At 40.5% G+C, this 17,500-nt stretch overlaps 1 protein-coding gene and 1 pseudogene across 1 annotated transcript in view; one reads left to right on the forward strand and one right to left on the reverse strand.

Moving 5' to 3' along the window:
- The window catches only part of LOC137657485 (protein unc-13 homolog 4B-like), a 113,106-nt gene extending 104,289 nt beyond the window's left edge, over window positions 1-8,817 (reverse strand). The window contains exon 1 of the mRNA XM_068391824.1: window positions 8,712-8,817. Within this exon, the coding sequence (XP_068247925.1) occupies window positions 8,712-8,817 (106 nt within the window). The remainder of the gene's footprint in view (window positions 1-8,711) is intronic.
- Window positions 8,818-9,642: 825 nt separating this feature from the next.
- Window positions 9,643-17,500, forward strand: part of LOC137657486 (carbohydrate sulfotransferase 3-like) — a 21,558-nt pseudogene continuing 13,700 nt past the window's right edge.

Raw genomic sequence — 17,500 nt, forward strand, 5'->3', positions numbered from 1 at the left:
ACCTAAAATTTTAAGATTCCTACAAATTCAAAGAAACATTATCAATACTGAGATCCGGATGTTGAGGAGCCACCGTCCTTGACCTACTTACAATCATACTTTGAGTTTTGTTAGGATTCAACTTCATACCCCATAATTTGCATCATGCACTAATTCTAGCTAAATCTCTATTAAGGGATTCACCAACCCGAGATCTACATTCAGGGGATGGAATTGATGCAAAGAGAGTAGCATCATCTGCACATGCAACAAGCTTGTTTTCTAGGCCAAACCACATGTCATGTGTATATAGTAAGATAAGCAATGGACCAAGAACACTAGATTGTGGAACACCGGATATCACATTCCTATACTCACTATGGTGCCCATCAATAACAACTCTTTGAGATCTATTACTTAAAAAATCAATAATAATGCTAAGAAACGACCCACCCACTCCCAACTGTTTCAGTTTGAAAACAAGGGCCTCATGATTAACAAGTTCAAAGGCAGCACTAAAATCAAGGCCAGTCATACGAACTTCCTGACCACAATCAAGGGATTTCTGTACAGCATTGGAGATTGTAAGAAGGGCATCACATGCTCGAAGGCCTTTACGAAAACCAAATTGAAAACTAGGGAGTAGATAATTACCTTCAGCAAACCTACTAAGACGTTTTGCCAGAAGACGTTCAAAAACTTTGGATAATATGGGAGTTATTGAAATTGGGCGGTAATCAGTGAGACTTGAGCTACCACAAACACATTTACATAGAGGAGTAACATTACCAATTCTCCAACAAGTGCTAAAAGCTCCTCTTCTTTCTAACTTGTGCAAAATAACAGATAACTTTGGAGCTAAGAAATCTGTAGATTTTATGAAAAACAAAGGAAAAATACCATATGGGTCTACACCTCCATAGGCATCAAGGTCCATCAACAGAGCTTTAATCTCACGAGATCGAAAAGCTGAATTAATTAGTTTAGCCTCATGAAAACAGGAATGAGGAAGTTCAAGTTTTTCATTACTCTGTTTACTGTCAAAAACATCAGCCAAAGGGGTTGCCTTTTCGTTTGGACAGTGAGTGACTGAGCCATCTGGTTTAAGTAAAAGAGGAACTGTTGCATCTTCATCAAAGAGTGCAGATTTAATGGTAGACCACCATTTATGTTCCTGAGTTTTACCAGAAAGGGTTTCTTTTATGGTTAAATTGTACTCCTATTCAGTTGAGGCATAAACTCTAAGCAAAAGCTCGACGCTGAGTATAGTTCTTCCAAGTCAAATCTGATCTGTTACCCTTCCAAAGCTGATTGGCCTCCTGCTTCTCCAAATAAGCACGTCTACAATCATCATTAAACCACGGGTTTTCCTTCACTCGGTACCTTAGCGCACGAGAAAGGATACACCAATCAATTATGTTGACTAAATTCTCATTCAAAGGGACAACAGGATCTACACTTCTATATAATTGTGACCAATTCAAGCAAAAAAAAAAATCAAGCCAAATTCCATTCCACTCTGCTTGGGATTTCATATAAATTTTACAAGAGTATGTTATATCAGGGACAGGCTGCTCAGTCTTCACTACTAATGAATTTAAGGCATGATCAGATGTCCCGACTGGAGAACCAACCTTACTAGTTATAACGACAGGGGAGTCAGTGTATACGAGGTCCAAGCAATTACCAGACCTGTGAGTAGCTTCATTTATGATTTGCTCACAGCCTGATTCAGAGGCAAAGTCTAAAGCTCTTAAGCCATGGCAATCAGTAGGAGAGATAGAACTTAACCACTCCCTATGGTGAGCATTAAAATCACTAACAAAAACAAAAGAAACTTTTCTATCATCTTCTTGTATCCTAGCCATAATGGTAAGAAGACAATCGAAGATAGAATCATCCACGTTTGGAGTCCGGTAGATTGAACACAAATAAAATTTGTTATGCCTGCCACAAACTTTTATTTCCTGAATCTCGTGACATCCACATTGATAGCAGGACTTATGAGAAGCAAGGTACTCGGTCCTAATATACACCGCAATTCCCCTGGCCCTAGGGATGGCATCACGTTCCAACATTATTTACTTCTTAAAACCAGTTATAAGGAGCTCAGATGAGTGCCTCATATTAGAAACCAAAGTTTCTGAGCACAAAAGAATATCATGCTGTCTGGACGCAACTGTAAGGTCTTGGATATTTGCATGAAGACCACGAATATTGCAATACAAAAGACGACATTGACGAAATTTAGGACGTACTGGTCCCGGATTTCGCTCAATATCTCCAGACAGCACAAGAATTAATAGAAATAAAAAAAAAAATCATACTTAAAAACTAGATTTAACAAGAATTATAACAAAAACAATATGTACAGAATTATAAATAAAGTGATTGATGCTACCCATAGACTATAGTAAAAAGGCGGAAAAACTGGTCAACATGGAGGTATCGATACACCATGCAAGGCTAAATACCCTAAAGGATAGCCACTTCAACTGAAGGGAGGACAGTAAGGATGGTTTTGAGAAGAAAAGAATAAGAAAAAGGAAAAGACAACCTCATGAAAAAACCATCAGGCATCCATGCCCTCCTATTAAGCCTGCCCAACACACCATTTCGAAAAAACAATAGGAAAAAAAAAATAATAAGATAGAATAGTGTGCCCGAGTGTACCCTCAAGCAAGAGAACTCTAACCCAAGACAGTGGAAGACCATGGTAGAGAGGCTATGGCACTACCCAAGACTAGAGAACAATGGTTTAATTTTGGAGTGTCCTTCTCCTAGAGAGGCTGCTTACCATAGCTAAAAAGTCTCTTCTATCCTTACCAAGAGGAAAGTACACTGAACAAATTGCAGTACAGTAATTAACCCCTTAAGTGAAGAAGTGTCAAGTATCTAGTTGTTGTCAGGTGTATGAGGAAAGAATAGGCCAGACTATTCTGTGTAAGTGTAGGCAAAGAAAAATAGGACGTGACCAGAGAGAGGGATCCAATGCATTACAGTCTGGCCAGTCAATGGATCCAATACCTCTCTAGTGGTAGTATCTCAACGGGCGGCTGGTGCCCTGGCCAACCTACTGCCTAACATATATATTTATAAATATATATTATATATTTATATATATAAATATATATATATATATATATATATATATATATATATATAAATATATATATATATATATATATATAAATATAAATATAAAAATATGAATATATAGAAATATATATATATATATATATATATATATATATATATATATATATATATATATATATATATAAATTAATATATATATATATATATGTATATATATATATATATATATATATATATATATATATATATATATATATATATATATATATATATACATACATAAATGAAGATATACATATGATTATATATATGTGTATATAAATATATATGTATGTGTATAAGTATATGTATATAGATATATATACACACATGTATGCATATATATATATATATATATATATATATATATATATATATATATATATATATATATATATATATATATATATATATGAATATATATATATATATATATATATATATATATATATATATATATATATATATATATATGTATATATATGCATATATATATACATATATATATATATATATATATATATATATATATATATATATATATATATATATATATATATATATATATATATATAAATATATAAAATTTTAAGTAATTTTTATTTTTCCTAACATACTTACCGAGAATTACTTCCTTAGGAGGGTCCTTGACCTCTCTCAATCTCAACCAAGATTTCCCGCGCTACCCCCCCATCTCGCTCCCGATAGTTTCTACCCCCGTCGCCAGGATAAGTCCTGCGGCCCGGATTAGGGCAGGTCACTGCTTTTCCCGGGTCAGGATCTCATTAAGTTCTCCGTTTAGCCCGACCCGGCAATGGAAGAATGGCACTCGGGGATGGAAGGGAGGGCCATTACCCGGAAGTAATTCTCGGTAAGTATGTTAGGAAAAATAAAAATTACTTAAAATTTTTGATTTGTTCCAACACGAATACTTACCTCGAATTACTTCCTTAGGAGACTTATACTTTAGGAGGCGGGAGAGCCATTCTGCCATGGTGCCTGGAGGGCTACGTAATGCGGGGGTACAGAGAGCGGATAGGGGGTAGCAGTGGAAACCTTACGCTTATAATTTAAGGCTTACCTCTTGACATCTTCTCTACTGAGTCTTCTCCTGAAGAAGTAGGGATGAGTCTATTCACTGTTGGGGACGTCTTCCAGCCTGCCACTACACAGCTTGGAGGGCGGCGATGACTGTCCCAATGGAGAATCCATCCAAAGACTTTCTTGAGTAGTCTTTGAGGTAGTGGGCCGTGAAGGTCGACTGGAGTGACCAAGTGCCGGCCTGCAGGATCTGCCCCACTGCCATATTTCTCTCAAAGGCCAAGGAAGTGCTCAGGCCTCTGATGTCATGGGGACGGGGAGTGCCTGGTACTGCCACCTTGTCTTCTTCATAAGACCTGGTGATGACTTGTCTCAGCCAGAAGGAAATAGTGTTCTTGGACACTTGCTTCTTATTAACGCCTGAAGAGACGAAGAGGTTCTTACTCTGTTGAGCACTTGCCTTAGCAGCGTGAAGGGGGGAAAGGCATAAACGTCCAGGTTGTCCCACCTGTGCTGGAAGGCGTCTTCTAGGGCTGCTCCTTCGTCTGGTACCGGAGAGCAATAAACCGGTAACTTGGCGTTGAGCTTTGTTGCGAATAGGTCTATCACCGGGGAGCCCCAGCGTTGAAGGATGAGTCTGGCCACTTCTGGTTGTAGGGACCATTCCGTCCCTACTATCTGACCTATCCTGCTGAGGCCGTCGGCTAGCACGTTCCTTTTCCCGGGGATGAACCTTGCTAGCAGTGTTACCTGGTGCTCATCCGCCCAGTGCAGGATGTTTACGGTGAGGTCGCACAGTTCCTTCGACTTCATGCCCCCTTGTTTCTTGATGTAGGCTACCACCGTGGCGTTGTCGCACATTAGGGCCACGGTGTTTCCCTTCAACCGACTTGCAAAGTGCAGACATGCCTTTTGTACTGCTTTTAGCTCCTGGACGTTGATGTGGAGTTGCTTTTCGGTCTCCGACCAGGTCCCGCTTGCTGTTTCCTCCCGCAGGTGGGCTCCCCACCCTAGGCTGGAGGCGTCCGTGAACAGGAGAAACTCGGGGGGACAGGACCCGAGGGGCATCCCCTTGAGGGAGTTCGACTGGCATCGCCACCAATTCAAGGCTGCTTTCGTGTCCGGGAGGACTGGGATCGATGTTTTCTGAGAGCCTGTCTGGGACCATAGAGCCTTGAGGTTCCATTGTACGGGTCTGAGCCGTATCTTCCCTTGGGGGACTAGCTTCTCTAATGAGACCAGATGGCCTATCAGCCTCTGCCAGTCTTTCGCTTTCCTGGGAAGCCCCGACAGGAACGGCTGAATGATCTTGACGAGGTTCTGTATCCTGTCTTCCGAGGGGAAGGCCTTCCCCTGCACGGTGTCCAACGTCATCCCCAGGTACCCCATTTTGTTGGATGGAGTTAGGTTCGATTTCTCCAGGTTGATAATGATTCCCAGACTCCTGCAGAAAAGGAGGAGGTCCTTTCCTTGCTCTTCCAAGAGGGCCTTTGAACTGGAAAGGAGCAACCAGTCGTCTAGGTACCTGATGAGGCGGATACCTCGTTCGTGAGCCCATACTGAGACTGTCGCGAAGACCCTCGTGAACACCTGAGGGGCCGTCGACAGTCCGAAGCAGAGGGTCCGGAACTGCAGGATCTGGGAGCCCCATTTCACCCGGAGGAACTTCCGACTCGACGGGTGGACCGGAATTTGGAAGTACGCGTCCTTGAGGTCGACCGTCATCATAAAATCTTTCTCCCTCAAGGACATCAGGACGGATTTTGGGGTGTCCATCTTGAAGTTCGTCTTCTTGACGAACTTGTTGAGGGCCGACAGGTCTATCACCGGTCTCCACCCCCCCGTTGCTTTCTCCACCAGGAACAGGGGGCTGTAGAAGCCTGGCCCTGGGAAAAGGACTTCTTCCATGGCTCCCTTTTCCAACATGGAGGCAACTTCTTTTTGCAGGGTAGCCCTTTTCAACGGGTCCCTGGGAGCTAACCATTCTGTTTGGGTGGCTGGAATAAGAGGGGGTGAATCCGCTATGAAGGGGATCCTGTAGCCTTCTTTCAGGACGGACACCGTCCAAGCATCCGCCCCATGCGTTTTCCATGCTTGCCAATAGGGTCTGAGGCATCCCCCAACCCGAGGCTTGGGCGGGAGTAGGGGGCCTCTCCCTCTACCTTTTCCTAGAGGGGCGGCCTGATCTGCCCCTTTTCGAGGCGGAGTAACCCGACCTGAAGGAGCTGGCAGAAGCTGTAGCTCCCCTGCGGGAGGGCTGTGGAGTTGATGTCCAGGAGGAGGCGGGGGCGTCCCTCCTCGAAGAGCTGGGGACAGCCTGAGGGGTCATGGCACTATCCGAGACTGACCTCCTATAAGGAGGCCTCCTGGAGGATGTTTGCTTGGGGACGTTGGTTTCTCTCCTCTTGGACACCTTCTCCATCAGCACTTCTAATTCCTTCAACGGAAACAGGGACTCGCCTCCTAGGGGTAGGGTGCGAATCACTCGCGCCTCTCTGTCCGGGATTTTTCTTGACACTTTGGAAAGCACTGTGTCCCGCTTTCGGAGGACCCAGTTGGCCGTCAAGGAGAGTGCCTGATACGCCATAAATTTGAGGGCTTTCCCCCCGGAGGTGAGAAGGTCTGACAGGAGACTTTGTTGTTCCGGGTCGTCGGGGTCTGTGGAGGCCTGTACATTAACCAACGTGGAGGCCCACCAGTATAGCCATGAGGAGACGTTAATCATGTCTCTCGACATCTCCTCCATCATGCCGGCTTCAGAGGCCGAGAAGGACACAGGGGCTGAACAGGCCCTTTCGTCCGAGCCGCCTTGTCCTAGGATATCCACGGCTGGGTCCACTCTACAGGGGCCTGGGCGCCGCCCTTCCGGCATATAAACTTTGGCCTGTAGTTTAAGACCCTGGAGGAGTTTGGAGGCACTCTGGGACTTGGGGGCCTCCGCACTGCTGGCCACCAAGTTGTCGATGTACTCCTGTCCCAGTACTAGGTCTGGGGCGAGAGGCAGGGCCAGAGAGGACTTCGGAAGGACGTCCCGGTGCGTATATCTCAAGAGGCTCGACCTCCAGGTATTCACCTTCGGCGCCGAGGGTTCCGGAATTCCATGGATCCTTCTGACGAGGCCTACCACTCTTCTGTAGGCGGAGTCCTCCAACGGGGAAGCCTCGCCTCCGTCGACTGAGGCCTCGGCTTGGCGGAGGGGAGCAGTGCTCGGGTGGTAAACTGGCCGCTCTCTACTAGGTCCCAGGGAGGCCGTCCCGCAACCGTAGGGCGCACCGTACACGGTTGGGTCTCGCCGTAGGGCGGGTGCCACCGACTCCGGGAGGCCTTTCGACTGGCCCAAGGTTCTGGAAGCGGAGGACACGGTCCCGGTGGGAAGACCCGACCCCGGAAACCGGTCCTTCCTGCTCGGCGTCCGACCCAGCTGGGCTGGTTCGGTCGGGCTGTCTTCACGGAAGCGCGCTTCCTCCCGCCGGGCGGGGTGAACCGAAGGCCTCGAGGACTTGTGCCTGAGAGTGAGGTTCTTCTTGCGTGGCCGGTCGAGCGGTTCCATGTTGTATGTAGGCAGTGACAACTTGGAGGCTCGATCACTGGACCGAGAGTCTGGAGAGCGGTGCTTCCTGGACTCTCCTGGGGGGACGTAGAACCATTCGCCGCCACCGGGAGAGACCTCCCTCTTGTACTTACGGGAGTGAGAGCGTGGGCGCTTCCTACTGTGCCGCGACCTCGACCTGGAGCGGGAACGATCACTATCGGTCCGCTCTCTCTTACGGTGCCGTTTCTCCCTGCGTTCTCCCCCGGAGGATGAGTCTGCTTCCGAAGAGTCCGAGGGTGCCACGTTCCTCACGTAACGACTGCTCGAGTGATGCGCGGGGGAGGCCCTTCGCCGTCGACCGTCCGAGACAGGGTGCTGGAGGAAATCCTCGGGAACTGCTGTAGATACCGAGGGTACCGAGTCCACTCTGTCCCTGCTAGAAGGCCAGGGACCCAGGGATACGTCCATCCTTAGCGGTGACCTCCCTGGAGTCTTCGGTAACTTCCACCCGAAGGCATCGCTACTCGGGCGACGAATTCTAGCGTGGTTCTCCTCTTGCGGGGGGGAACCTGACGCACCGGCCCACGAGGGCGGGGGGGAACCTGACGCACCGGCCCACGAGGGCGGGGGGGGGAGTCTGAGATCGCCACACTGCCCCACACCGGGTCTTCTGAGGAAGCGTGATCCCCTGCCACGTGGCCCGATTCGCCCGAAACACTCGCGGCCCTTCCGTTCTCTCCCGAGGGGCCAGCCCTTGGTTCCTCCCTCACACTGGGTTCACCGGGGAGAACACTATGGCTAACAATCACACTGGGGGCTTGTTGCCCACTCCTCTGCGAAGGAGACGGAGAGGCCGAGGCTTCGTCGGACCGATCACTGACCGACTGTAAGGAGGACACGCCACTCACTTCCTTGGGGGAACGCTTCGACGACTTCTTTTTCTTTGTACTATACCGTACCCACTGAATGCCGTCCCAACTCACGCACTCGGGACACGTGTCCGAGGAGGAACAAACTTTACCCCTGCACGTGGAACAAAGGGAATGCGGGTCCACTTCAGGTTTCGAGAGGAAAGCCCCACACGACTTTCCTGCTCTAGGACCAGGACAACGACGCACATTCTCCATCGTTCGCACACGAAGGGTCAACACTAACGAGTTACAGAAACCCTGGATAAACTCAAGGGGAACGGACTGAGAACACTTTGCGAAAACGCACTATCGCAGAAAAATCACAAGTCCGTAAACTGGGAACACGTGGGATCACAACGCGCCAAAGGATCGAGAGTTTAAGCGAGAGGAGAGATGTTTCGCATCTCACGACCAAGAACTTAATGAGATCCTGACCCGGGAAAAGCAGTGACCTGCCCTAATCCGGGCCGCAGGACTTATCCTGGCGGCGGGGGTAGAAACTATCGGGAGCGAGATAGGGGGGGTAGCGCGGGAAATCTTGGTCGAGATTGAGAGAGGTCAAGGACCCTCCTAAGGAAGTAATTCGAGGTAAGTATTCGTGTTGGAACAAATATATATACACGTATGTATGTATAGCTTTCTGAGTGGGGATAAAGGAATTCTAGCAGATAATAAAGTGGGCGTATTTTTTCCCCAGAATAGTAATTTAAACTTGTCAAGAATTGATGTCTTTAACTTCCTAAGGATTTTCTACTTTACCATTTATTCATATTAGTTAAAGAGTTATTTAAATTGCATAAATTACTAATTTACACAATGCTATAAAACCAGATGTGGATAACTCCCTTTTGAATAATCAAGAAGCTTGAGAGAGAGAGAGAGAGAGAGAGAGAGAGAGAGAGAGAGAGAGAGAGAGAGAGAGAGAGAGAGAGAGAGAGAGAGAGAGAGAGAGAGCAACTGGTAAATGAAATAAGCTCTTAATAATAGCATTTTTCTTACTGATCAATACGATGCCATTAACACCACACATTTTGTTTTTTTCCAGGCAACATGATTCTTCGGAAACAACATATCATATTGGTAGCTGTAGTCACCTTTATCGTCCTTTCCTACTTCCCAAGCACTAATCCTAATATTGGTAAGTTATGTAACGAACTAATACTTGACACATTTTGACCAATATGTAAACACAACACTGGCGCCACAGAGGGGTCATAGTGACGTTAAACATCGAAAATCTTGAACACTGTAATTGGTTCTAATTATGAATTCCAAGAACTGAATCATTTGATCATTCTTGATTTTAATAACGAGTTTTCAACCGTTGAATGGAAATTTTATCTGCTCGCAGATTTTCGTATTGATGATGAAAACCAGACTCTGCAGATGTTTGCGTAAACCTCGGCTCATTTTCATTTTATTATATAATTTTACTTGGTGTATGGAAATTTAATGCCTAAATAACAGATATAGTACTTTAATCTATGATATAGAATACGAGGTTGATTAAATGTCAAAAGTTTAATCGATTTCAATCTTGATTTACTTTGAATTAAAAGTTTTTTTTTTTTTTTTTTTTTTTTTCACGACTATCGCAAACCTTTCAAATAGATATTTCATATCGAGGCGAAATTAGTTTTTTCTTTTTTTATAAAATATGTGATTGGAGAGAACGACTTTTCTGAAAAGAAATTACATTGGTTTAAAATTTGCATAACCGCCTTTCGGAAATCATATCAAGCCAATATAATAGAAAAGTATATTTACAGTAGGTTATATAAATGCCTTTGTTATGAGGAGGAAATCAGCCGAAAGAAACCCTTATTAAGATATATGGAATTTTATTGTCCGTAAATGAAGACATTGCAAAATTGTTTCTGTATTGGAATGCCGATTTTCAATAGACTTATAACTATATAAAGTGTTAAATCTCAAGCTTCTTAACTTCGACAAAATTAATTCCATAATCTTGCTTTCATTACTCAGCATACACTGCGCTCGGGCACAGTTGATTTGACATTATTATATAATTCATATTTCTATCTGTGATTCTATATTCCAGTTATATTATATGATAAAATCCAACTATTAAGCAAAACAGTATCCCAAAATCTAGATTTTTACAGGCATGGCCAACAAGTCTGAAGATTTAATGATCGTACCATGGCAACCAACCAGTCAATAGTCCTTCTCAATAATTATTAATGGTAGGTGACCAGGGGGAAGTAATCTGAATTTTTTCCCGGAAATCTCATGCTCTGCCTACCAGCCAGGAACGCCTTTACCCAATGCACAATGACTGGCAGGATATTGCTGGCCGCACTGCCTTTGCGAAAGAAGAGAAGGAAATTATCCGAGAATGATGAATACAGGTGGCTGTCTGAATTAATTTGGAGCAAAGACCAGTTGAATTAAGTGATTAATTAGATAATCAAGATAATGCCAATTTACTCACCCATGTGGCAAACACGTGTACTGCAAAATTTACCACTTTCCAGAACAGAGGAGCAATGGAATAATGTGAGAACGGCGAGCCATGGTGTAGTGAAGACCAGTTGAACTAAGTGATTAATTCGATAATTAAAATAACGTTAATTTACTCACGTATGCTGCTAACATTCGTAGCTCAACATATACTGCTTGCATGAACTGAGAAGCATTGAGATGATGTTAAATTGCAAGCAAAGTGAACCATGGAAGACCAAAGACCAGTTGAACTAAGTGATTAATCAGGTAATTAAAATAACGCCAGTTTACTCATTCTCGGGTCTAATACGCATAGTGCAACATAAACTGCTAATCCGAACAAAGGAGCAATGAGATTAAGTTAAATTGCTAGTGAAGCTATCCCCACTGGAGCATAGACTAGTTGCACTAAGTGATTAAATAGATAATTAAGATAAAACATTCACACACACATTGGCTGTGGTGGGGGAGCAACCATATGGTTCTAGGCTCAAGGAATGTGAGATTTCTTGGACACAAGTCCGAAAACCGTAGACAGGCCTTGATGATAAATATATTAGGTTCGTTGGGTGCACATATTCTATAATTTCTTATGTTCTAAGAAGCTGGTTCAGCTTTTTGATTTTGTTAACAGCATGGACTGATTAATATAATGTTACAAAAACTATCCATTAATCTCTAACAAAATCTGATACTGGTTGTTTTCTTAATTCCAATACAGCTGTAGAATCACAGGGAAATGTTATAATCAATCAACCTTAGTTTAAAAATGATGCCTGATACTGATTTGCAGTTATTAAAATGTTTAAAAACCAAGGAGTTTTCTTCCGGCATTTGAGATGTACAGTAAACCTTCATCTCAGAAAGCATGATTTATGTGTTAGACCAGATAAAGCCCAAAATATTCCCACCATCGCAGAAAGAAGTCTACCCCAAAAAAAATCAACTATTACTACTACCCATTTAATATTACGATCACTACTACGGTGACAGTAACAATCACTAACAACTCTCAGAACTCTAACACCTAAAGGACACTAAATGTGGTCAACGAGTCTAAAGGTTTCTTTACTGTGGCATGGAAATTTACTGTTAAGAAAAGACTGATAGGCTGTCTGGGAACTTGCTTTTTTAATTTTCCAGTTTTCATTATTATGCCACTGTATTATCTTTTTTTTTTTTTAGTAAACATTTTATTCTGTAAATATTCCTTTATCAAGACAATGTTCTCATAATCTTTGTTCGCAGGAAATATTCAAATAATAACAATAACGGTAATGATGAATCTATATAATTTCTGGCAGAATCCCCTAAAACGGAACAGTATGAGCTAGATGAAAATCGTTTGGTTTTCCAGGAAAAGAGTTTAAACCAAATTTTATCAGCTATTGATAAGCTCAGTCGTCGAGTCGACGCCCTCGCGAGCTAAACCAAGGACACACAGCCAAATCCTAAGGCTATGATAGAACAGCGTAAGATGGAAGAACTAGAACACCCTCATGAAGACTTTGAAGTAAGAGGTGAGGAGGGAAGGAATGTGGACGAGGATGAGATGAGCATAGAATCAAACTATCCCGATGAGATAGTTAATGGCAGGTAATTCAGATTGTTATAATTGATTTCTGATTATCTAGTTGCCTGTTTGGCAAAAAAAAAAAAATAAATAAATAAATAAATAAATAAAAAATAAAAAATAAAATTGTCTTTGATAATATATTTCACGATACGTTTTCATTAATCCGATGTAACAATAGCAGATTATTTTTCCTTGATTCGGTGTAAGGGAACACAAAAAGGTCCATGGTTCCAGGTAACTAAAATATCGTCTGAAACAGAGGTATAATGTAAATAAATGAGCTCAGGGAAATCTGTCTACATCTAACCCCGAAAAGACAGTTATTGTCAATTGACAGGGTCGGTTCTTTTTTATGTTTTGATTTCTAGAGATACTGGTTAGATAGTTCCAAATAGGAATTTACCTGAGCAATATAATAAAAGAAACATGATTTCATAGTACAAGGAATACGTACAATGAGAGTTTTTCAAGGTTTTCACCTCACACCAATAGTCTAATAAAAGCCAGAGTAAAATTTTACGAGATTATTCTCTGAAATTATTCTAACAGCGATTCATTGCTTTTACTTTATTTTTTATTTTTTTTTCTACAATTATATTCGGAAATAATGAGTCTCTTCTTACTATAAAGTATTTTTGAGGCTAAAATAAAGAGTTAGAAAAAGAGAATAATTTGATACATTGAAAAGGAGAATTTGCAATCGTGCAGCTTCAAAATCATTCATGATAGAAAATAATTCAGGTTAAAGTCAGTTTTGAAAGTATATCTAAATATCGTTGCTTTATAAACTGATTATTAGTTACTTTAATCGCATCAATTTATATGTAAACGTTAAAAATAATATTTAGTTACAGTTTTTCATCACACCTATTCGGTGGTAAGGGTTGAGGCCGATAATATGGGGTTGAGGGCTAAAACCTATTTAAGAAAATCTTCATATACTTTTTCATAAATACAATGTAAAAGGTTTGATTTCAACCATCTGTAAATATTAGTATAATGAAAAAAAAATCAAGATAAGATTAGCGTGAGGATTACATCAATATTGCATGTTGATTATTATAAGAAAAATTGATGGCTCGCCCACTTTACGTTTATCTTCAATACTTCAGATAGATTGTGGCCTTCCATTATTGGCTATATTCGTCTGTTGGATCATATAAATCCAGATTTCAGGGTAAAACTAAAGACCTAAAAATTGACCTGAAAATATATATGTGTATATCTTTATTAATACTTGATTGATTTGGATAACATATGAGATGCTTTAAGATATTAATAAATAAAGTTTAAGAAAATAACAAAATAGTGTTGAAAAAGCTGGTTTTGGCGTGTTAACTTTGACCAGAACTACTATGTTAAGCCCCCTTGACACTTGCATGCATTTCTGGCATGCACTGGCACTCAAAATGCATGCCAGTGCATGCCACTTTTGTGGCACGCACTGGGAGGTTCCCGCACTGTTCACGACAAGTTCACGACATGTTCAAGCATAGTTCACGACAAGTTCACGCCACGTTCAGGACATGGCACGAATTGGCAGGACTAGTTCACGACAAGTTCACGACACGTTCACTCATCTTTCCGCATCATTCCGCATCGTTCACGCATCGTTCACTCCAGTTCACGACTTGGCTACATCATATATAAAGACGGGGCTTCCTACATGATTTTTATCAAAAGCGTATTCTTGTGCTAATCTTTGATTAATATCCCCTGTATTAATGTGTGGGTTATCTTTATAGATATTTGTAACAATTATACTTCTATTTAGTATATATTTTATTATTTAATTATTATTATAGGTAATTAACTGGTTTGAATAATTTTTAAGCTTTATAATTTACTGAAAAAATAATATTTTATGGCAGTTATATGATGATCAGATATTTTGAACCCACTTTACATTATCTTAGAATTTAATTGAAAGATGACTATTCCATTCATTAGTTTTGTTGTATCGTTTGTGAACTAATATCATTGAAACTGAGGCAGAAAAGATATCTCTAAAAATATTAGGTTGGTTAGGTGCCCTGTGAGCATTGAAGTCTCTCGCCAGGGTAAATTTCTTTAGTCGACCTTATTTAAATGGCAGTTGTGAACTTTTTTCAGTTTTGTAACTTTTCCTGTTTGTTTATATATATATATATATATATATATATAATATATATATATATATATATATATATATATATATATATATATATATATATATAAATATATGTATATATATATATATATATAGTTTGTGTGTGTATACACATTCAATAAACCACAAGCAAAATGAAGAAAATATATCTCTCTCTCAAGTATTACACCTGCTCATGAAGGGATTAAAGAACTTCTGTCCTCTTTTTGTGTTATAAAATCAATAATTCTCTCTCTCTCTCTCTCTCTCTCTCTCTCTCTCTCTCTCTCCCGAGAGATAAAGGAGTGCAGGGGGTAAAAGTTAGTGAAAAAGTAAGTGCAAATTCCTTAGATTCGCGCCTAGGCCTCTGTTAGTGTAAGTGTGAATAACAATTTTGCCGATAGACTTACTCAAAGGGTAAAGTTGTAGATTGTGTAGGAGAATAAAGGAAAAGTTTTTAATATATTATAAAAGAGTGGAATAGATGAATTTGAAATGTATTTATTCAATGGTGTATCTGTATAGGCATACAGCTGTAGTAGGCCTACAGTGTCTATATTTCTGTATTTGAATTGTCTCTTTATGTAACCTATTATGTTTTGTGCTTTCTTTTCAGCTTTCATGCTCTGTTTGGTGAACTTCAAATCCTTGCTGATAATAATACCAAGAGAGAGAGAGAGAGAGAGAGAGAGAGAGAGAGAGAGAGAGAGAGAGAGAGAGAGAGATATTGAAGCTTAATCTCTCTCTCTCTCAGAGAGAGATATATATATATATATATATATTGAAGCTTATTCTCTCTCTCTCTCTCTCTCTCTCTCTCTCTCTCTCTCTCTCTCTCTCTCTCTCTCTCTCTCTCTCTCTCTCTCAATTAAATAAGGAAAGGGGAGAGGTAAAAGAATATATTGTCATTATACAGGATTTTTTCTTTGATGATTATGAGGAAGTAGGGATAAATCCATTGATTTAATTGCCACGCACTGGCACGCATCCTCCAGCATCATCCCGCACTGTTCACTCCAGTTCCCGCATCGTTCACGACAAGTTCACGCCAATTTTGTCGTGACAATGCGTGCCACAAATTTTGAACATTTCAAAATTCTCAGTACTCATGGCACGCATGCCACTCACCGTTCACGTCAAGTTCACGCCAGTTCCCGCATCGTTCACGCCAGTTCACGACACAATGCGTGCCAGTGCGTGCCACAAATGCGTGCAAGTGTCAGGGGGGCTTTAAGCGATGTCGGCGTCAATGTATTTTCCTAAAAATAAGTAGAATGGCTTTATATTTTTTGCTTAGCAATAATTTTTTTTATAACTTGATACAGTTTGATATATTGACATACATTTGAAGGAAATATTAACAGATCATAAAAAAATATATATTTTATAATATAGAAGTTGACCGTACTACCACTTCAAACAAAATGCCTCAAGACCTATTGTCATACAGTATTATCAAAAGAATTTTACACATTTTTTTCGTCTAAATATAGCAAGAAAACAATTAGAAATATGAACAAATACTAAAAGTGGCTCTGTGATCATCACAAAACCAATGATTCGAAAGACCTGAACATCCAACGTGAATCTATGTGTTGCAGTTGATAATTCCACTTTTTGACTTTTCACATTTCTCGGGTGTGAAAATGAAAGTATATTGATGCGTTTTAATTGACCTTCTGTTCGGCATTAAAATGGGTTAAAGCCTCATAGGAAAGCTCTTCATAATGATTTATGTTCGAAGCATCCTCATATCCATTGACATTAGCCCAAATTTTCAGTGTCTTTTGTTTTACGTAATTTTACGAGTTTTGTTTGACCAATGATATTCAGTTGTAGCAATATTTTCTGGATCTATACTTAGTGCTTCTAAGAGTAGAGCAATAGAATCTTTCACTACACGTAGTGTGTTTTCAACACCATTTAGTTACATAGCTTTCAGTTTTCAGGCAGTGTATTTCAAAATTTCAGGATATGATTGGTTGAGAGGCATAAATGGGTTCACATTGGATGTTCAGGTGTTTCGAATGATTGATTTTGTTATGAGCACAGACCCGCTGTTAGTAGTTGTTCATATTTTTTGAAAATTATTTTCTTACTGTATTTAGAAAAAAAGTTTGAGCCATTTTTTTTATAATGCCATGTCACAATACGTCTTCGGGAATTTTGTTTGAGATGGTGGTACTTCAGGTCAAGTTTTATATTTTAAAAAATATATTTTTTTCATGATTTGTTAATATTTCCTTAAAATGTATGTCAATATGTCAAACTGCACCAAGCTGAAAAAATGAATTTCTAAGTAAAAAATATAAAGCTATTTCTACTTATTTTCAGGAAAATTCATTGACGTCAACGTCGCTTAGCATAGTCGTTCAGGTCAAAGTTTACAAGTAAAAATAAGTTTTCTTTCCCGAAACTATTTTGTTATTTTATTAAAATATATAGTAATATCTCAAATAATGCCAACGTTTATCAAAATCCATGAGTATTAATAAGTATAGGGCTATTTCAACTTAGTTTCAGGAAAATTAATTGTCGCCGACACCGTTTAAAATAGTCGTTCAAGTCAAAGTTACCACGTCAAAAAAAAAAAAAAAAAAAAAAAAAAAAAAAAAAAAGAAAAAGGCTTTTCAAAACTAAATTTGTATTTCCTTAAAATGTATATTTATATCTCGAGGTATGACAAATTCCATAAAATTAGTTAATTATTAATACACATACGACTATTT

Source organism: Palaemon carinicauda, chromosome 18, assembly GCF_036898095.1.
Source record: "Palaemon carinicauda isolate YSFRI2023 chromosome 18, ASM3689809v2, whole genome shotgun sequence".
In the NCBI taxonomy this organism is placed as follows: Eukaryota; Metazoa; Arthropoda; class Malacostraca; order Decapoda; family Palaemonidae; genus Palaemon; species Palaemon carinicauda.